The 21,739-nt window shown below is 57.1% G+C and overlaps 1 protein-coding gene across 1 annotated transcript in view; it reads right to left on the bottom strand.

Annotated features, from left to right (window-relative positions):
* The window catches only part of PTPRS (protein tyrosine phosphatase receptor type S), an 84,448-nt gene that overhangs the window by 28,037 nt on the left and 34,672 nt on the right, over positions 1-21,739 (bottom strand). The window contains exons 3-11 of the mRNA XM_049788068.1: positions 20,798-20,943; positions 20,267-20,408; positions 17,859-18,047; positions 16,564-16,572; positions 14,812-14,829; positions 13,039-13,149; positions 11,272-11,283; positions 1,586-1,855; positions 291-872 (exon numbers count right to left, since the gene is read on the bottom strand). Coding sequence (XP_049644025.1) covers positions 291-872; positions 1,586-1,855; positions 11,272-11,283; positions 13,039-13,149; positions 14,812-14,829; positions 16,564-16,572; positions 17,859-18,047; positions 20,267-20,408; positions 20,798-20,943 — 1,479 coding nt within the window. The remainder of the gene's footprint in view (positions 1-290; positions 873-1,585; positions 1,856-11,271; positions 11,284-13,038; positions 13,150-14,811; positions 14,830-16,563; positions 16,573-17,858; positions 18,048-20,266; positions 20,409-20,797; positions 20,944-21,739) is intronic.

Here is a 21,739-nt window from a genome sequence, read left to right as displayed (position 1 = left end):
TTCTGCTGCATCTCCCTGGATTAAAATTTCCTTTTCTTTGGTTTGGTTTTGGCCATACCCGGCAGAAGTGCTCAGGGCTTACTCCTGGCTCTGCACTCAGGCATCCATCACTCCAGGTGGTCTTGGTGGGGACCCTATGGGATGTTGGGGACCAAAGCCCTGTGCAAGAGGAGAACCCTCCCCGTTGTACTATGACTGCATCGGGCTCCGCACCCCCCAGTTCTAGCTCAAGCATTGCTGGTGCATGGGGTTCTTGCATTCTTGCACCCCCAATTCCCACTTCTACCTACCTCCAGGCTGTGTCTTGACCTGGATGGGCTCGGAGAGTGGCCCGTCACCCACCGAGGTGAAGGCCAGCACGCGCACTGTGTAAGTCTCGTCCTCCAGCAAGCTGCCCACTGTGGTCAGCAGGCTGTCGTCCACGTTGTGCTTCTGCCAGTTGCCCACGGGGTGCTCGGGCTCCATGGTGTAATAGACCCGGTAGCCCCGGATCAGCCCGTTGGGCTCCACGGGCTCCTCCCACTGGATTATCATGGTGCTGGCGCTGAGCATCCGGGCCTGCACGTTGCGGGGCGCGCTGGCAGGGGCCTGCTCCCCGGTGCGTGTGACCACCGCCTCGCTGGGGGGTCCCTGGCCGATGGAGTTGACTGCTGACACCCAGATCTCGTACTCGGAGTTGGGGCTCAGACCCCCGATGCTGTAGCGCGTGGTGGTGATGTCCTCCTTGATCTGGTACGGCCCGTCCTGGCTCTTGGACTTGTACTCGATGACGTAGTAAGACACGGGGTCCGGGTTCCCTGAGTCCCAGGTGATGGTGATACTGGTGGCTGTGTTTTCTGTCACCACCGGCGTCCCTGGGGCTTTGGGGAGAGCTGCGGGGGGATAGGCGGGGAGAGAGGGACGCTGGACACTGAGTCCCCTGAGCCGCCCAAGGCTGTGTGGGTCTTTTCCAGCCACCCGCTGTCCTCCCTGAGCAGTGCTCTTTGAGCATTGTCAAGCCAACACATCAGAATCAAAAGGCTGATATTTGTGAGGCTATTTTTCTTTGGGGGGGGGGAAGAGCTTGGGTCACACCCAGTGGTGCTCAGGAGTCACTCCTGGCAGTGCTCAGAGCCAGGAATCAAATTGGGCTCAGCCCCATGCAAGGAAGGGACCATCACCCTCTGCTTACTCTCTGTCTCTCTGGAACCTTTTTATTTTTCTTTTGATTTTTGGGCCACACCCTGCGACACGCAGGGGTTCCTCCTAGCTCTCTGCTCAGAAATCACTCCTGGCAGGCTCTGAGAACCATATGGGATGCTAGGGATTGAACCTGGGTCAGCCGCGTGCATAGCAAAAGCCCTCCTCACTGTGCTATCTTTCTGGCCCCTCTGAACCTTTTTTTAATTTGGAGGCCATACCTAGCTGTGCTCAGGGGACCCTCTGGGATGCTGGGGATCGAAACCTGATTGGCTATGTACTAGGCAAGCGCCCTCCCCATTCTCTCTTTCTCTGTGGTTCCCCCTCCACCTGCAGCTCAGGGAACCTCCACGGCCACCACATATCCCGGAGTGACCCCCCACCCCTGTTCCCACCCCACACTCACACTTGACCGTGATCTGTGCCACCGCCTCGATGACCCCCAGGCTGGACATGGCCACGCAGGTGTAGTTGGCCGAATCCTTGACATCCGTGAGTTCCAGCACGTTCCTGCCCACTGGCATGTCATCCTCGGGGGTCAGATCCTCGGCCCCCTGCATCCACTTGACGTAGGGCATGGGGGAGCCCACGGCCACGCAGGTGATGTTCACGTTGCCACCCGGCATGATCTCGTGGCTCATGGGGAGAATGGAGAAGCGAGGTGCCACGCGGCGGACTGGGGGTGGGGGGAACAAAGCAGGAGACGAGAAGGGAAATAAAATGGGCAGAGGAGAAGGAGGAGGAAGAGAAGGGAGGAAGGAGAAAAAAAGGGGGGGACAATTTAAATATAAACTGGGCTCCGGCTTTCCCCCCCCTCCCGCCACCACATTGAATTCTTTGATTCATTTTGTTTGTTCTTCCAAATGAAAAAATAAATAAATAAAGGAAAAAATAAAAAACAAACCAAAAAATATACCCAAAACAAATAAACAAAACCAAAACTAGTGAAAAGAGCTAAAATTTCCAACACAAAACAAACCAAGAACTCCAAAGGAAGGTACTTTCACAAACAAGATAGAGAGAGATCAAGAGAGAATAATAATAAAATAATAAAATTAATCATAACAACAAGAATAATACTTAAAAAAAGGAAATAAATATGGAAGCACTTTTTCCAGATAGCAACAGGGTTCAGCAACCAGAATCCTGGTCACAGAACAGAGACAGACACAAAAATTTATCAGCTGTTTCTCATCTTTGACAATTGTGGCTTTGGGGCGGGCCCCCCCCAGTCCCAGGCCCCTCCACGCAGTACAAGCTGCGAGTGTGAGTGTTGTGTGTGTGTGTGTGTGTGTGTGTGTGTGTGTGTGTGTTGGGGGGACTGTGAGAAGGTGGCCTGGGAGATTGTGGGATGTTAGTCAGGCAGAAGAGGACACCCCAGGACAGTGGACTCTCTGTTTCACCCTGTTCCCCCTCTAACCCCACCGCACCCACCCCCAACCCCATCCCTTCGGCCACCGAGGAAAAAGATGAGAAACTCTAATGAAATTTTTGTGGTTTTGGGGTATAGAAACCCTTCGAAAAGCTTCTCTCGGACCGGACAAGTTTCCATTGAGAAATGCAGTTCCCAGAGTCGCAAACAGCATGCAGAATGGGCTGGGGGGAGTGGAGGGGGAGGAAGAGGGAGAGAGAGCGAGCTAGAGAGAGTAGAGAGAGAAAGCTAGAGAGAAAGAGAGCGAGAGGGCGAGGGTGCATGGGACGATGGCGGCAGGGGCCCAGGGCCAGAGAAGCTGAGAGTTCTGAGGGAGAGAGCTAGAGAGAGAGAGAGTGAGAGAGGGAGGAGGGGGCAGACGGGGTTCGGGGACCCACTTTGGAGCTGCAGATTAAGTCTAGCAAATGTGACGGAATGCGACCCGCACATCGTCACATCCAGCCCTGGCAGTCACAGATTCTCAGCATCGTCACCATATCACCATCATATCATCATTGCAGGAAGAAGAATGAGGGGGTCAGGGGGGCTGGCATGGCGAGACGGGCATGTTCTGTGCATTTCGGGGAAGACGCGGGTGCAGCCTTCCGGCCCGGCCTCACAGCCACGAAGGCAGCAGGATGCGTTTCGGGGGGGCTCCGTTTTCGGAAGTTGGCTGGGGCTGGGGCTGGGGACGACTCCCTGGACCTCCCACGGGACGCCCGAGTCTCACGGAACTCAGGGCTGGGCTTGCAGTTCCCCTTCCCCACTGGCTGAGATGCTGGGGTGCTAGTGAGGGGATGAGGGGTCCCCACTTTGGGAGTGTGGGCCAAGGTGTGTGTGTGTTTGGAGGAGACTTGTCTCAAACACTACAGATAATAGGGCAGACTCCAGGGAATTTGGGTGGGTCCAAAGAAGCCAATATATCTCTGTACCCCAATATATCTATCTCATCTTCACATGGGAATCACAGGGGTCCAGGCTGTGCTAAGGAGGAGGGGCACCCCCCAAATCCCAGGAGTGCTGGTGGCTCTTCGGAAAAGGGAACCCCACGAAAAGTCCCAGAGTCACATTGGAGACAGGATGGAGGGGGCAGGTGTGAAGGGACAATAGGATTGGGGGTTCAGGGGTAGAGGGGGCTGGGAGAGACAGAGGGGCCATGCAGACAGCTGAGGTGAGGATAAGGGTGGTGACTTTTGGGCAGGGCTGGGGGGGAAGTGTGGAGGCATGGGGTGATGGAGGGTGGGGTGCGGCCAGTGGACACAGCCCAGACTCCCCCGCCTGGCTGCATCCACAGTGGGGGGCAGCCCTGCCCACTGCTGCGCTGTCATGGAAACGTAACACGATGAGGGAAAGGTGCATGGGGGGGGGTGTCTGATCAATCAAAGACCTCAACGTCCAAAACAAAACCAGGAGAAACAAATGGGGGTCAGGGGCGCGAGAAGAAAAAGCAGCGTGGAAAGAGGGTGTGGGGTGTGTGTGTGTAAAAATAAATGAAAAGAAAAATAAGAAAACGAACCAAATTGAAAAAAGAAGAATAAAAGAAAGGCCAAACAGAAAAGCCCACAGGGAACGAGAAGCCGAAAGAAATGCCAGAAAAACATGGAATAATGGGGTCAGGCTGGAAATCGGGGTCTGAAAGGAGGGGGCCGTGGCTTCCCGGAGGGGGACACCTCCCCGACCCCCCCGGCAGAACACAGGGTCAGCCTCCACCGCGACCCTCGCAGGGAAGGCCCCTTTGGAGCAAACCAACTTGAGCTACCTCTTTGGGGGTGCTCTGATTTTACGTGGGGCTCACAGATATCCCACAGTGAGGCCAAAACCTTGAAGCCCCAAGCCCCTACCCCACCCCAGGGAACCTTGTCTGTGCAGAGGCAAGAGAGCTGTGCAGCTATAGGGGTTGGGGGTACCCTGGTCCTCTTGGGCCTCTGATATGGATACAGTGGGGTGACGCTGAGTGGCCTGGGATGCTGCTGGGGACCAGACTCTCTCACGACATCGGGGAGAGCTGGCCTGTGGGACGGGGGGGGGGGCCGCAACTCATGGAGTGGAGAGGGTGCAAAAAGCTGGGGTGAGCCCCAGCTCCCAGCAGTGAGGGGTTCCAAAGTGGGCCTAAGAACCCCTCAATCCAAGCACCGGGTCGTGCCCAGGTGTTACATCCAAGGTAAAAACCAGCTGGCGCCATTATCCAAGGGCCAGCAGCCAGCCATGAAGGCATCAACTGAAAGGGGCATTTGGGGACATCCCCAGAGCGGGGAGAGTCAGTCACACTGCCACGTACAGTGCCAGCCTGATTTTTTTTCCCTCCTGGAAGACACTCAGCACCTTACCCCAGGGATTCTATTTAAATCAGATTGTTTTTAGGGGGACCCACATCTGGCTGTGCTCAGGAGTCACTCACTCCTGGCTCTGAGCTCAGAAATGATCCCTGGCAGGCTCAGGGGACCCTATAGGTTGCCGAGGATTGAACCCGGTCTGTCCTGGGTTGTCTGCGTGCAAGGCGAATGCCCTACCGCTGTGCTGTGGCTCCGGCCCCTAGATCAGGCATTTTAAAAATGCTTAAGTAACTTTGGGGAAAATGCCCTCATCTTTGGTAGGCTTGGTTTGGGGCCTCATTCAGCGATGCTTGGGGGTTTCTCCTGGCTCTGCACTCAGGAGTAAGTCCTAGTGGTGCTCTGGGGACCATAGGGGATGCCGGGGATCGAACCTGGGTCGGCCAAGTGCAAGGCAAGCATCCTCCCTTTCCACTGTGCTATCATTCTTGCCCCAATGGCAGCGTGGTGCGTTGCTTAAATTACTTTTTGTGGGGCCGGGCGGTGGTGCTGGAGGTAAGGTGCCTGCCTTGCCTGCGCTAACCTAGGACGGACCGCGGTTCGATCCCCCGGCGTCCCATATGGTCCCCCAAGAAGCCAGGAGCTACTTCTGAGCACATAGCCAGGAGTAACCCCTGAGCCTCACAGGGTGTGGCCCAAAAACAAAAAAAAAAAATTAAAAAAAAAATTACTTTTTGTTTGGGGGGGGGTCACACCCGGTGAGGCCCCTGGGAGGGGCGTCCTTATAGGATGCCGGGCTTTAAACCCAGGTAGGCTGCCGGGCTTTTAAACCCAGGTAGGCTGCATACAAGGCACCCTTCAGTGGAACGCACCCACAAACATGCGACAAGAGGCACTCTCTTAAGAGATGCCTTCCTCTGGAGTCCCGTGGGGGACACCAATACATGGGGCTCCCCCTGACCCCACACCAGAGTTGGGGAAGCAGGGAGCCTCCGGGGCGGCTGACGCTGTGTTCTGCCCTGTTTGGTGAGGGGGACCCCACCCCCACCCCGCCCCACATTTCACCGTTTCCACCCCCGGCTGCAAAGCTTGAGGTGCAGGTGGGCACGAAGCCCCCAGGAACGGAGCGGCCCCGCCGGACACCCGCCCCCAATTACCGACCTGAATGGAGGGTTCCAGGCGGGTTATAAGGGGGGACCACACACCAGCCGTGGGGTCCTCAGCACGCAGTGGCTGGTTCATCTTTCCAGCTCTTCTCGTCAACGAGCAGCTGGGGGGTCGTCCCAGCGCAGGGGGTGGGTGGGTGGGAGGTCAGGAGCGGGTGAGGGGTGGGGGTCGTGGTGATATTTTTTGGCAGGGTGAAAGGAGGGGCACATCTCTTCAAACCCCGATTCACATGGAATAAAAGAAACAACTCAAAAGAACAGTCAAAGCAAAGCAAACAGGGGAGGGGGAGACAGTCAGGCCCACAGCCCCTCCCGCCTCCCTGCCAGGCAAGAAATGCAAAAACCGAAAGAAATTACATAAAACAAATAAAAGAAAAAGAAAATAACTGGGGTGGGGTGGGGAAGAGAAGGAGAGGGACTGGGGGGGGGAGGAAACAGGGTGGGGGTGTCGAGGGGCAACTGGATAGGGGTGTGGGGTCAACTCAAAAGTGAGGTGGTCTGGTGGAAGCGCCCGGAAGGTTCGAGCCCAAATGTCAAAGCATTCCCGGGACTCAGTCAGGCTGCAGCCAGAAAGGGAAAGGAACAAATGGGGGGTTGCAGAGGCAGGGAGGGGTACGGGCAGGAGGGGCACGGCTGGACATTTGGGGGTCCGAGAAGCACAGTGGAGGGAGGGCACTTCTCCGAGCTCCAAACTGAGGATGTGGATGGGGGGTTGGGGGGTGCCCGGAAGTTTGAGCGTCCCCCCTGTCCCCACTGGCTTTAGCTTAGATTACACCAGTCAGCACGGGAGGGGTGGAGGAAGGGACCCCAAGACTTGCCCTGTGTATCTTTCCACCGCAACACCCTCCTCCGACCACCCGATTCTGGAGGGCCCTCCGGGTCATGCCAAGGCTCACCTCCCTGGCTGGGCCACCCCCCTTTAGATCTTTCAAGCTGGACTTTATGAGCACTCAGGCTGACTCCTGGCTGTGCTCAGGGATCCCTCCTGGCAGAATTCAGTGGGGACCACTATTGGGGGGGGGGCCCAGGGTGCTCAAACTCAGGTCAGCTGCACCCTCACTGCTCTGCTATCCTGTTGCTCTGGACCTTTCCCCATTTCCCCCTTTTTGGTTCCAGAAGAAATGGGAATCCAGATTGTGCTTGGCTCTTCTGTTCTCTCTCTGGTAGCCAGAGAAGTATCTTATATTTAGTTTTATTTTTGTTTTTGGGCCACACTCCTGGCTCTGCGCTCAGAAATCACTCCTGGCTGGATCTGGGGACCATATGGGATGCTGGGGATCGAACCCAGGTCTTTCCCAGGTTGTCGACATACAAGGCAAACGCCCTTCCGCCGTGCTATCTCTCTGGACCCCAGGGGTTCTTATTTTTAATTTTTAACTTTGCTCCCCTTCTCCCAGAGGACAAGGTGTAATCTAATATTCCACACACACACACCCCTGCACCCTCCACCCCGCGGACGGAGGAAGGAGCGATGCAAAAAAAGGGAGAGGCAGGCAGCAGGCGTGAGGTGCTTCAAGCTCAGTGTTCCTGCAGTCTCCGAGCCCCCGATACCCCCTGAAGCCCCCCATTTCCCCCGGGCGGAGGAGGGTGATGAAGGAAAAGGCCCTGAGACCTCCGTGAGGGTAGGTACGAGTGAATGCGGAGGGCGGGAGAAGTGTGGCTTAGGGGGGCTTAGTCCAAAGCAAGAAGAGGGGAGGGGTCCCCCATCTTTTGAGAGGTGCAGGAGACAAGATGGGGGAGGCTTGCTGCAGAGCCAAACCTAGACTTGTTCCTGCTTGTTTGGGGGACTCTACGGGGTTCTGGGATCCGAACCTGGGTTGGCTGCATGCCGGACAAGCGCCCAGAAACGGGGTGTCCCCAGTAAACCCAGTTGTCCCCACGCATCCTATCATACCCCCAGATCCTGGTGGTCTCTGTTCAGGATCCCGACAAGATGAGATCTTGATCCTCCACCTGGCCCTTCTGCTGGGTTTGGGGGTGCTGGTCCACCACTGAACTAATTAGGATCTGTACTTGGGGGGGGTCAACCTATAGCATGGGGGTGTATCAGGAAAAGCCCCCCCCCAATCTAAGCTGCAGTCCCCGCAGAACCCCAGGGCTGCCTTCAGCCCCAGTGATGTGGGAAATGGCATTTTATTTGTTTTTTTGTTTGTTTGTTTGTTTGTTTTGGTTTTGGGGCCACACCCGGCGGTGCTCAGGGGTTACTCCTGGCTGTCTGCTCAGAAATAGCTCCTGGCAGGCATGGGGGACCATATGGGACACCGGGATTCGAACCAACCACCTTTGGTCCTGGATCGGCTGCTTGCAAGGCAAACGCCGCTGTGCTATCTCTCTGGGCCCAGGAAATGGCATTTTAAAAAATAAAAATAACACACAAAAAAACTGAGAGGAGAGGGAGGCTTTGATCCTGGTTCCTTCACTGCAACTGACTCTGGGGGGGACTCAGGACTCCAGAAACATCGTGAATAACTCGTATCTTGCTGATGTGTTGGGCTGTGCTGGTATTTGGGAGGGGAGATTTGGACCATACCCAGCAACACTCAGGGGTCACTCCTGGCTCTGTGCTCAGAAATTACTCCTGGCAGGCTCGAGTGACCCTATGGGACACTGGGGCTCAAACTTGGGTTGGCCATATGCAAGGCAAATAGGCCTTCCCTGCTGAACTATATCGCTCCTGGTCCCAGGATTTGGGGGGGGGGGGTGATGGTCACATCAGTGATGCTCAGGGTTGACTCCTGGCTCTGCGCTCAGAGATCACTCCGGGTGGTGAACCCCCATTGGGGATCCTATGGGATGCTGGGGATTGAATCCAGGTCAGCTACGTGCAAGGCAAACACACCCTCCCCGCTGCACTATGGCTCCAACCCCCTAGATTAATTTTTGTTTGTTGTTTTTTGGCCACACCCAGTAATGCTCAGGGGTTACTCCTGGCTCTGGGGTCAGAAATCACTCCTGGCAGGCTTGGGGGACCATATGGGATGCCAGGATTCAAACCACCATCCTTCTGCATGCAAGGCAAATGCCCTACCTCCATGCTATCTCTCCGGCCCCCTCCCCACTTTTTTTTTTTAAATCAAATCTCCCTCAGACACTGAGGTCACAGAACTTTCCAAAGGAGCCTCCAGAAAAACAGCTGGAGAATTGGGGGCTAAATGGTGGAGGGGGCTCAGAACCCTCAGTTCATTCGGGCGGCCCCAGAGGCACCCAGAGAAGGGAAGGAAGGTGGATAGGGCACAGACATGGCTGCCTGGGGACTCTTACCATTAAACTACCCTGTCCCTCCAAAGCCATTTCTTCCCTCCCCAACAGCCAGTGCTCCCCTCTGTTCCCCATTCAACCTAAACCCCCACTTAAACCCAGGGCCCAGGGACAGAGCCCCACTTCTCATCCTCTCTGGGGAACCCCGTACACAGGGTAATGTGGGGGGACCTTCCGGCTGGCCAAGCACCTCCAAAATGCGAGTAACCTCAGACTAAGCTTTGGGAACTTGGAGAGAGCAGAGGTGAGGGGAGAAGGGAGGGGACCCCCAACCCCCTACAAGGCTGGTCTCAGTCTTGGGGCCACAACTGAGCTGTAGGATAAGCTGGGGGCGAGGAGAGGGCCATAGAAGTGGAGGTCTTTTTGGGGGATCGGTTTTTATTTGGAGCAGAAAAGGGGAATTCAAGTGTCTGGCTTAGGGGATAGAGGGAGAAATGAAGCATGAATATCTGAAAGTTTGCAAAGGAGAGTGAGAGAGAGAGAGAGAGAGAGAGAGCGCAAGAGAAAGAGAAAGTGGGGGAAGGCTGGGTCCAAAGTCCCCCTCATTTTTCTCCACTCCAACACCCCACAGTTCTGACGCCCTGGTTTACAGAAAGTGACCGGACCAACTGTGACGACCTGGGGGTCAGAGGAACGAGGGGAGACCTATGGTCAGTGTCACCCCCAAGGTGGGCACAGACACTCCTCTCTACCCATGGTCATGTGTGCCTTCTTCGTCCCCTAACCTTGCCCTGGTGCTGGGCATGATTCTGGTGCCCAGAATATACCCTTTAGGGGTACATTATAGCAGGGTGGGGGTCACCTTCAATCCCTGCTGGGGCCTCTCTTGGCCAATTGAAATCAAGGCAGTTTTGAGATTCTGGAGTAGCACAGGGAAAGGCAAAAGGCAGCCCCAGCTCTGTTTGGTACAGAGGCTGTTGGGGTCTTTTCATCCTGCCCCCCCACATCCTACCCGCACCCCACACCTCCCTACAGGCCGGCCGGTCACTTTCCGCTCCCCGCGTCCAGCTGTGGGGGACCCCCGCTCCCCCCATCCGGGGATGGCCCAGCGCGGGAACAGGAACACTGGCTTTGGAACCACAAGTTGCGTCACCCCAGCACAGACACACACGACAGACAGCCCAGCACGAGCGAGCACTAGCGAGCGAGCACCACGAATCTCAGCGAGCACTGCACAGACCGGAGACACAGACACTCAGGAAAGTCAGGGGGCGGCCAGGAGAGAAGAGAAAGTGGCGTGGGGGCGAAGGGCACGGAAGGGAGGGGGGAAAAAAAAAAGGAACCCACAAATCCCAATTGCAAGGGCAGTTTTTTTTTTCCCCCCTTCCCCTACCGGGTAAAACCAAAGCAAAATAATCCTCCAAGATCAGGAAAAGCAAAAGCCAGAGAACAGGAGGAGGCGCAGGGAGAAAAGGGGCGCAGGACCAGGATTGGGGTGGGGGTTGCTTTAAAAGAAGAGGAGGGGGGGAACACCAGACAGCAGGGACATGCAGCAGAAAGTCACATTCTCCCAGCATGCATCAAGGCCCAAGTTACCATGACGATAAAGTGCAAAAAGAAAAAACCGACTTAGCAACGTCACCAAGAGGATGCAAAGGAGCCAGCACGATGCGACAGTGTGGCCAGCGCCGGGCTGGGCGCGGCTCGAGACATTCGTGTCTTTCTGGGGTTTTCATGTCGTTGTTTGCTTGAATTTTTGTTTGTTTTTATTTTGGTTCATTTGCTTTCTGTTTTCGCGTGTGAACTTCAGTGTTGTTATTATTATTTTTTTTGCTCTTTGGTTTAGTTTTTGTTTTTTTTTGGGGTGCCATTCATTCGTCCCCGTTTTCCAAGGACTCATGGGCTTGGTCCCCCATATTTTTCTTCTCTATTTTTTTTTAGGGCCGCGTGCGTGTAGGTGTGCGTGTAAGTGCGTATATGTGCGTGCGAACTCTCAGAATGTAAAAATATGGGTCAAGAAAGTAAAAAAGAAAAAAAACACACCAACCTTCTCGAAGCTCTGAGGGATGTAAAGGGGGTTTGATGCGGAACAATGACATGGGGAGAAGAGAAAAAAATAGGGGAGATAGAGAGTAAAAAGAGGACTTCCCACGGGCGAACGCTACAATCGTCTTTTTTTTTTTGTTTTGTTTTGTTTCAAATCTCTTTTTTTTCCTCCTTTTTTCTCCTTTCCTCTCCGCTTAAACCGAAAACAACAAAAAAACATCGGGAAATTAAAAAATCGAAAAAAACAACAGCAACCGCCACCACCACCATCACCAGCAGCCACAGCTCCTGGGCCATGAGTTTTTCCACGCTTCCGTGACAATCTTCTGCCTTCAACATGGAAAATTGGGGAACCCCACCCCCCCACTCCCCCAGGGTTGAGAGGCTCAATCTGTGACTTCCCTCCATCTACCTCCTCCCGCCACCCCCCGCAAAAAAAGAGAAAGCCTCCTGCCAGGGGTTCGGCAGTTGGGGTGGAAGGACCCTGCACCCTGGAAGATGTTGAGGCCACACAAAGGCCCCCCCAGACTCCGGGGCACCCCCTTTGGCTCCGACACCCGCCTCCACCCCAGTCCATTTGTCTCTTAGTCCTGCCAGAGTCACGACCACCCCCTCTGCCCCCCAGCCCGGGCGAGACACAGATGGATTAGAGTGAGACCAGGACCCTAGGCTGGTTGGCGGAATTTGGGGACTCACCGAGGCTGGAGCGAAATTTGGGGCTTCCTAGGCCCACCTCCCCCTGCCCCACCCCACCAGCCCCGTGCCCCCTACATCTCCTTCTCCTTGAGCTGAGATGCCAAACCCCAATGTGGGGCTTGGGGGTCTGCTTTGGGGACTCGAGAGGTTGAGGGGCGAAGAATTGCTTTAGCCTCCCGGCTGGAGCCCAGTAGGGGTGCGGGCTGCCTGTTGGGGAAACTGAGGCCCAGAATTTGAGGACGGAGATTCAAGGCCTGCCAGAGCTCACGGGAGCTGGTCTGGGAGCACTTGAGTTCCATCCAGGGATTTGGGTTAGACGTCGGGAGTGGGGGGAGCAGACTCCGAACCCCCAGTGGTCCCCAAAGAACTGAGGTGAGGCTCAAAGAGCTCATGGCACAGCAGCCAGGGCCAACCGTAGGGAGTTCAGGGGTCCCTAGATGGATTCTGGGTGCCACAGGGAGACTCTTGGGGATCTGTGTCTGGCCCCCTCAAGTGGTCTAATCAAGACCCTATCTGGGGCGCAGACGGAAGAGAAGCAGCCGCCAGCAGGCTCAGACTCAGGACAACGTGGGGTTCGGGACTGGGGGTGCGGGGGAGCCCCGAGTCTTCCGAGAGGGCGGATCAGCTACAGGCCACAGAATCCGGAGGCAGCAAAAGCGAGCACAGAACACGGGGTGTGGGTGTGGGTTTGGGGGGGAAACAGCACGAAACACGGCACAGAAGCGAACGCAGCTGGGGAGGGCATGGGCGGGCAGAGGGGTCTGCAGGGGCCCCCAGTCCTGCCACTGCCGCGCCCGCCCAATTCCCTCCCCCCCCCACTCACCTCCCGTGTCCCGTGGCTTTTGGGAGATGGGGCAAGAGGGAGGGGTCCTAGCTGCTCCATTTCTCAGGCAGCAAGACTGAGGCTCAGACTTTCCATCCCCAGGGGTCTGGCCACCCACGTGCCTCCAATCGGTGGCAATGAGGGATGGAGTGAGGGGGGCAGGGGTCTCCCCTTCTCTGCTCGGGGGCCAGGGGAGCCGGGAGGCGGCGCGGGAAAGGGAAGGGGTCGGGCGGGGTCCCCGGTCCCTACCTCGCACATAGAGGTTGGCGGGCGCCGAGTAGCGGACACCGGCGCTGTTGGTGGCCACGCATTCGTATTTGCCCTGGTCCGTCTCCTCGCTGCTCTCGATCTGCAGGGCCCCTACAGGGGGGACAGAGAGGGTGGGGGGCTGCGGTGAGGGGCCACACGCCAGGGAGTCCCACCAGGTGGGCAGACGGACTCATGGTCAAGGATAATGAGCCAGCCAGCCCCGCTGAGCTAAGCTCGGATGCTTCTCCCCTGCCCGGCTCACAGGACACCCCCAAATCTCCATCCCTGAACTCCAGAATGGCCGAAGCTCATCTTTTTTGTTTTGGGGCCACACCCAGTGATGCCCAAGACTGACTCGTGGCTCTGTGCTCAGGGATCACTCGACAGTGCTTGGGGGACCCTATGGGATGCCAGGATAGAACCCAGCCCGGCTGTGCATAAGGCAAATGCCCTCCGTGCTGTGCTATCACTCCAGCCCCATCTATTGGGAGGGAAATCCTAAAACGCACAACAGCAGAGCTCAGGTACCCCAAGGACCAAAGTCTTGGTGAGCTGGGAGAAAAACAGAAAAGACTCCAGTCGGACCTGGAGGATAGCACAGCAGGGAAGGCATCTGTCCTGCACACGGTCACCCTGGGTTCAATTTCTGACATCCCAGTATGGTCCCCTGAGCACTGCTGGGAGTCCTTGAGCACAGAGCCCGAGTACCGCTGGAAGTGGCCCAAGAACCCAAAATAAAATACAATGAGGCTGATTCCTCGGTGCTGGCCCTGAGGGTCTGAAGTCCCAGATGAAAGATGGACTGGTGACGGGAGAGTCAGGAATGACCCTTCCCAGGCTCCCACAGACACAGTCCTTTGGAGACTGTCCCCTGAGCCTGCGCCTGTGGGGTAAACGCAGCACCCCGGGTTCCCTGGAACCCACAGGCTGTTTGGACTCACAAGTGAGACGAGCCTTGGCCCAGGAGCCTGGCCCAGGATGGGGGTCACAGGCCAGGATGACAAGATCTTAGGCCATGACCCAGAGGGTTCGAATCCAGCATCCCAGGTGTCAGGAGCTAGACTGTTCAGGCTCCCCCAATTCCAGGGCCCCCAGCTCGCCACAGAAAATCAGGGGATGTTATGCCAAGCCATGGACTGGGCGCCTTAGACTGGTATCATTGCGGTGGCTCCCCGAGCAGGCAGGGCTCAGAGAGGGCAGGCAGAATCTCCCAAGTCACACAGCATTTGCAGCAAACTCCTGTGTTCCTCATCGCAAGGCCTACTCTGTTGGGTCTCTAGGAGAGAGGGATGGCTTGAGTCTTTCCTCTCTCTCCTCTCCTCTCCCCTTCTCTTTTCTTTTTCTCTTTCCCTCCTCCCTTAGGTTGATCTTCCTCTGAGTGCTCCCATTTCATAGATGGGGAAACTGAGGCAGTGGTGCCTCCGAGCTGCTGCCCGCCCCAACAAGAATTAGACCTGGGGCCGGAGAGATAGCATGGAGGTAAGGCGTTTGCCTTTCATGCAGGAGGTCATCGGTTTGAATCCCGGCATCCCATATGGTCCCCTGTGCCTGCCAGGAGCAATTTCTGAGCCTGGAGCCAGGAATAACCCCTGAGCACTGCCAGGTGTGACCCAAAATCCACAAAAAAAAAAAAAGAATCAGACCTGACTCAATTCCCCTTGGTTCCCCCCCACCCCAACGCAGCCACAAACAGCCACTCGGACGGACAGGACGGACACTGGGTCGGAAGGACGGCGACAAGAGGGCGCATAAGTGGGGGGGGGCACCTCTTACCTCGGATCGGAGTACTTTCTGCAAGAGAAGCAGAGAAAATGAGGAAAGAGTCAGAAGACAGGCTAGGGGGGCCAGGGGCCCCCAAAGAGGCATGAGGCAAGTTCGGCCATTCTGCCCTGGCTGGTCAAAGTGTTTTGGTGGGGGGCTAAGCCAGCCCTGTACCCCAACAGGCAGCAATCCGGGAGAGGAGGAGAGACGGGTGGACTGTAAGGACTTGCCAGCCAGGAGAGCTTCCTATAGGAGGTGGCACTGTGCCGAACAGCTCCAGGGTGACAGGGTTGAGGGAAGGAGGGTGGGAAGGAGGCAGGGAACGAGAAGGTCTAGCCACCCCGATCTCTCCAGCTTTTCATTTGGGGAGGGACCAATGGGGGGGTTCTGATTGTTAGAGACGAGGAGGGTTAGTGCCCGGGCTGCGGGGAGGGGGTGTGAGTCGGGCATTAATCAAGCCAAAGGGGGAAGCAAACAGTTGGGAGGACGGGGAAGGGCAGAGAGAGGGACCCGGACCTAGAAGCCTTGGCCGCTCTGGAGCTTCCAAAGAGGAAGGAGGAAAGATTGGGAGGGGTGTCAGGCCAGAGAGGGGTGAGCTTGGCTGGGCCCCTCTCCCCTGAGCAAGGACAGAGAAAACTGCATTTGCCATCTGCAACCCATTTGGTGGTTTACAGATTGGAGACCACACCCAGCAGTGCTCAGGGGTTCCTCCTGGCTCTGCGCTCAGAAATCACTCCTGGCAGGTTTGGGAGACTATATGGCGTGCTGGGGAGCGAACCCAGATCTGCCACTTGCAAGGCAAGTGCCCTCTTTGCTCTGCCTCCGGCCTCATCTCTGGGCCTAGCTGATCACTGAGCACAACCTGGTCCCCCAGGAGCCAAAGGTGGGTTGGGGGGCTCTAACTCCAGCTCTCCTGCCTCTGTCCCCACACCCAGATGTGATACCCCGAGTTTGAACTGGGGGAGATGAATACCACCACTTACATTTATCTCCCTCCACCTGACCCGGCCTATGAACAAAAGGAAGGGTGCTCAGACCTACACTTGTTCCTTATGGCCAAACAGACCTGGAGTTGGTGGCTTTGAATGTGGAGGGCCTCATTAAGTTCTGCCCCCCGAAGTCCAAGTACCAGACAGAGCCCTCCTAAGAAGACCAAGAGCAAGCCTGGGTACGTGGCAGTCGCTCTCACTCTAGCCAAGAATTAGCCTAGACCTGGGAAACCCCACCTCTGGCCCTACTCTCAGCATCCCTGGAACTCAGGTCCCAACAGCCTTAATGCCTGGTCAGGATGGGGTTCAGGGACATTGAGCAGTTTTTTTCCTGGGGGGAGAGGGCCATACCTGGCGGTGCTCAGGAGTTACTCCTGGCTCTGCACTTAGAAATCATTCCTGCCAGGCTCAGGGGATCATATGGGGTGCCAGGGATCAAACCCGGGTCCGTCCCAGGTTGGCTGTGTGCGAGGCAAATGCCCTACCACTGTGCTACTGCTCCGGCCCTCTGAGCAGGTGTTTGGGGACATCCCCTAATTCTGGGCTCCTGGCCTGTGAGGAGGGGCCGGGGACCTCGTTTCTTCCTTTTTTCTTTTCCTCTTTCCCTTTCAGGTTCCTCTTGCTGCCCTGGTGCCCTGGTGCCTGGTGGTGTGGACGGGGAAGGCATTAGTCAACGTGCCGGGGTGGGTCTGAAGGACGCTCATGGTGGCAGTTAGTGTGCGGGGAAGGGACGGGCTGATCCGTTAGTGGGGGGCCATGAAGAGATGCCACTTACCAAAGGTTTCTGGGCGTTTACAAGGAAGGGAGGGAGGAGGGCCAAGAAAAGAGAAGAGGCTCGTTAATGGGGAGATGAGGGAGCACTCCTGGGGCTGGGCCAGGGTAGCCCCCTATGCCGCGCTAATGGCCGGGGCCACCTACACCTACCCTGGTCCCCCTCGCAGGAGGCGTGGAAGTGGGAGCATTTGGAGGGGCAGGAAACAAAATGTGACGCTGGTGTTCTCCAGCAGACCCCTCCAAAGCCTGCCAAGATGTCGGGGCCAGTGAGGGGGGAGTTCTGGGTCCCCAAATAGGAGGGTTTTTCTCCAGACTGAAGGATTGGACCAGTGCAGGCAAGTTTGTGCAGACAGTGTACCCGTGTGTATGTACACACATGTCATGTACACACATGTGAAGTCTGTGCCGTGAAATATGTCAAATTGTGTGTATACATGTTTGGTTTTCTGTTTGGAGGCCACACCTGGCAGCACTCAGGGGTTACTCTTGCTTTGTGCTCAGAAATCACCCCTGGCAGGCTCAGAAGACCATAAGGAATGCCAGGGATCGAACCCAGGTCAGCCACATTCAAGGCAAACACCCTACACTCTCGCCTCTCTCTTTTTCATTTTTAGGCCACACCCTGTGGCGTTCAGGGGTTCCTCCTGGCTCTGCTCTCAGAAATCACTCCTGGCAGGCTCAGGGGACCCTATGGGATGCTGGGGATTGAACCTCGGTCAGCCCAGCCATGTGCAAGGCAAATGGCCTCCCCGCTGTGCTCTCACTCTGGCTCCATATGTACAGATGTGTCCTGTGCCTGTGTGAGCAATTTCTCATGTGTCATGCATACATATGCTAAGCATGTACACGTATGCTGTATAGGGGGGGTTCACTCCTGGATGTGCCTGACTGGAAGAGGTGAGGGTTTCCAAGCCCGAGTGATATTCAGGGAAGAGGACCCTGGGGTGCGGTACAGCAGAAAGGGGCCCCCTGCACATAGAACTTAGACACAGACAGGACGGGACACGGGACAGCCACACACAACCCCCTCCCTGCCCACACCCCCCACAACTGTCACACCAACACCCCAACCCTGGCAGCCCAGCACCCCCAGACTCAGCTGGAGCTAATGTGACCCTCCTCGGCCTGAGCACCTGGGCCCCAAGCTAGTCCATTTAACACTCCCTAAACTCCCCTCTGCAAACATCCCTTACTGTGTGCATATCCAGGGATCTGGCTTCCTGCTTTTTCCAAGAAACGCCTCCCTGGGGTCCCGAGACCCCCCGCATCCCCACCCCCTGACCCTCCTCACGCTACCTGATCGCAACTGTTTTATGCGGCCGCCGCTGGCCGCGGGATCCACAGGCAAGAAGTCCTTGAACCATGTGATCTCGGGGTCGGGGTTCCCGCTGGCCGCGCAGAGCATCGTGGCCGTGCGTGTCCGCTCCACCACCTTCAGCTGCGGCCCCATGTCGATGTTGGGGAAGCCGGGGGGCAGCTGGTCCTCTGTGGGGGGAGACACAGAGAGGTGGAAACGGTGCCTCAGTCTCCCCTGCAGGGAGGCTCCCTTGATCCCCCAGACGCAAGGAAGATTCACTCTTGAGGGAAGCAAGCAGTGACCCTGATTTCTCCAATTGCAGAGATAGTCCCTGCCACTGGGGCTATCCAGGGAGGTCAGTGCTGGCCCCATGGGACAGGGTTCCCCAGCCGCCCTCGAACAGAACAACTTTTCTGGAGGGGTTCAGGGGACTCTATGGGGAAGCTGGGGTTGAAGTCTGGGTTGGACACGTGTAAAGCCAGTGTCTTCCTTGCTGGGCTATTGCCCAGACCCCCAATATGAGAGGGTTTGTTTTGGGGTTCACACCCCACGGTGCTCAGGGCTGACTCCTGGCTCTGCACTCAGGAATCCACTCCTGGTAGTGAGAATTGAACCCAGGTCAGCTACATGCAAGGCAATGTCCTCCTCACTGTGCTACCATGCCAAGCCCTGCCCCAGCTTGTTTTTGTTAATAAAGTTTTATTGGCACATGGCCCCTTTGTTTCCACTGAGCGGCTGCCACCCCGACCCATGGCCTGCAGAGGCAGACAGACTCAGGAGTGTTTTGGGAGCAAAGGAGAGGCCGCCCCTGGCACAGACGAGGCAGCTGGTTGAGAAAGGAGGAGGGCATAGGTGGGCACATGCGGCTCTGCGGGGAAGGAACAGACCTTCTCCAAACCAGATGGGGAGCTTGGGAGAGCCTGTAGGTCAGGGTAAGGGGGAATCCATTCTACAAGGGCATTCAGTCCCAAGGACTTTAAGGGCCAAATAAATAAATAACGAGGGGCCAGAGCAATAGCACAGCGGCAGGGCATTCGCCTTGCAAGTGGCCGACCCTGGACGGACCCAGATTCAATCCCTGGCATCCCATTTGGTCCCCCATGCCTGCCAGGAGGGATTATTGAGCACAGAGCTAGGAAGAACCCCTGAGCACTCCCACAGGGTGTGACCCCAAAACCAAAATAAGTAAATAAATAAATAAATAAATAAATAAATAAATAAATAAAGGAGTCCCCGAGCCTGGAGGGGACAGGATGGGGACTGGGCTGGCTGCACACCCAGGGGTCGATCCGGGCATATGCCTGCTGGGGGTGCATGCAAGCTAGTCTCTCTGTCTCTGTCTGTCTCTGTCTCTCTCCCTCATCTACGCCTGGGGCCACGTGTCCACGCTGGAGCGCACCCCGAGTGCTCGAGGCCCTCCCTGCGGGGCGCGTGGGTGGCAAGCAGCCGGGGTGGCGAGCAGGCTTGCGTTGCCGCGGGCGCCTAATTAAACGAAAATGTTCCTCGCACAGCACATTGTGCCCGATTCCTCGGGAGTTTAATTAAAACAACAAGCAGGGGAGGCGTGCGCGGGGTGCAGGATCAGATGGTGGCGGCGGGGAAGAAGGAGGGAGGAGGCCAGGGAGCCCCGAGGAGGCAGGGGGCCCAGCCTGGCTCCAGAGGGGTGGAGGGAAGAGGAGGAGGAGGAGGAGGAGACCCAGCCAACCCTGCAGGGCGCAGGGACCAGGCCCAAGCGAGAGGCACCAGGCGCTTAACAGGTTAACGGACTCTCAGCGCTTACAAAGGAGGCAGCCACTGAGCCCCTGGGAAATGGCTCTGCAAGGCCTGGAGGCTGGAGGGGCCGGGCCAGGCCGGATGGGGCCACCCAGGCCTCGCTCGCCTTGCCCCTGCCCTCCCTCAGGACAGGCAGCCCAGCTGGAGAAGTGTCTTATTCTAAATTTCAAATCTGGCATCATGATAGGGTTCCATTCCCAGCATCCCCTAGAGCCCCTTGAGCAGAGCTGGGGGGGGGGGGGTTTGCAGAATCTCACTGAGATGGGTCCAGTATCCATATGGAAGAAGCAGACCCCAGAGGCAGGAGTCCACGCTCTTCACCCCCCCAAAAAAAATTAAAAACGAGCCACACATAAGCTCCCAGATCCAGCCGAACCTGAAGCCAAGCCCTCAGCCCCGTGGGATCTTTCCTTTCTTCTTGCGTCCTTCTACCATCACAGCTGATTGTGTGTGTGTGTGTGTGTGTGTGTGTGTGTGTGTGTGTGTGTGTGTGTGTGTGAGACAGTCTACCCCCCCTCCCCGTGTGTGTGCTCGCGATAGTCCACCCCCCCCCTCTAGCCTGGGCTGGTTGTGAGCTGGGACATCCAGGGGCCTGGGTACCCACCTCCCTCCACACTCCTCATCACCCCTGTACCTCTGAGCACTGTGAGCTTGGCGTGAACCGTGATCTCCCCGACGGCATTCTGGGCTACGCACTCGTACACGTTCTCGTCCCGGGGGGTGCGGAGGGGCTGGATGCGCAGCACGGCCCCCGCACTCTCGTCAAACTCGATCGTCTGCGGGTCGAAGGAAGGAGACAAGTGGTGGTGGTGGTGGTGGTGGGGTCCCAGGAAGGGGCCGATTGTCCTGTGGGCAGAAGAACTGGGAGGCAGGGAGTCGTGTGTGTCTGTGTGTGTGTCTGTCAGTGTGAAGGTCTGTGTGTTTCGATGCATCCAGGTGTGTGCATGAGAGGGGCAGAGGCTGGTGTTCTGAGGGGCCCCTGAGGGTGACCTTGGACTTGAGGTTGCACAGCCCCGAGAAAGCCCAGCTAGCTTCCTGTGGCCGTGGGCAAGTCTGCAGGAGGCAATGGGACCCGCCGGGGGCTCCCTGCAGTGGATGGTGGGACCTGCCCTCTTCCCGGAGGTGAGCTGCCCACCCCCCGTCCTGCTTCCTGCCCAGTGCTCACCTCGAAGCGCTGCGAGTTGACCTTTTTGCCCTTCTTGTTCCAGGTCACTCGGGGCTTTGGCTCACCCGTGGCCTGACATACGAAGGAGGCCACGCCCCCCGACACCCCGATCTGGTCCCGGGGCTCCTTCACGAACCTGGGGGGCTCTGGGGACAGAGGCAGGAAGGGGGGCACTCTGATGGGGCCGGAACCCAAGCATGCCGCATTCAGACACTCACTCTTTGCAACCCCTAATGGGGTCCGCCACTCAGCCCAGACCCTGCCTGTGATGGACGGGGTGAGGGGCCCTAAAACCAGGGTGGGCATCACCCCTCACCACTGTCAAACCCAGGAGAGTCTGCGGTATAGATTAGCTGTAAGATTCTGGGGTGGGAGTGACAGCACAGGAGAGAGGATAATGGCCTTGTATGCTCTGGACTTGGGTTTGATCCCTGGCATCCCTCACGGGGTCCCCTGAGCCCCACCAGTGAGCGATTCCCTGAGCACAGAGCCAGGAGTCAGCCCTGAGCACCAAAAACCAACAAAAAACAGTAGAAAGAAGAGGATCGATCTATGGTCCAAGTTAGCTCGTGTGACCTGAGGGGAAACTGAGGCAGCACGAAGGCTGGAGGAGGGGGCACAGCAAACTGGAGTCTCTCCACCTGGGGGACCTCACAGGGTGCTGAAAAGTGACCCAGCACGCAAGCTCCCATCAGGGCCAGCTCAGCGCCCGCCCCGACACCCTGACCCCCCTCGTCGGAGCCCCAGGAACAGGGACACGGGCCAAGTATGTCCCCACCAAGGTCACGGGAAAGTCACGGTGGCCGGGTCAGGAATGTGAGTTGAGTTGGGAGAATGCCCACACCCGCTCCGGGAGCTCAGCCCTGCCCCCCCTGCACCTCTCTCTGCAACCAGGAGGCTGGGGTGCCTGTGGGGGGGACCCCCACTGCCCCTTATTCCGTG

Source organism: Suncus etruscus, chromosome 15 (assembly GCF_024139225.1).
Source record: "Suncus etruscus isolate mSunEtr1 chromosome 15, mSunEtr1.pri.cur, whole genome shotgun sequence".
NCBI lineage: Eukaryota > Metazoa > Chordata > Mammalia > Eulipotyphla > Soricidae > Suncus > Suncus etruscus.
This window is presented reverse-complemented; position numbering and strand designations above follow the sequence as displayed.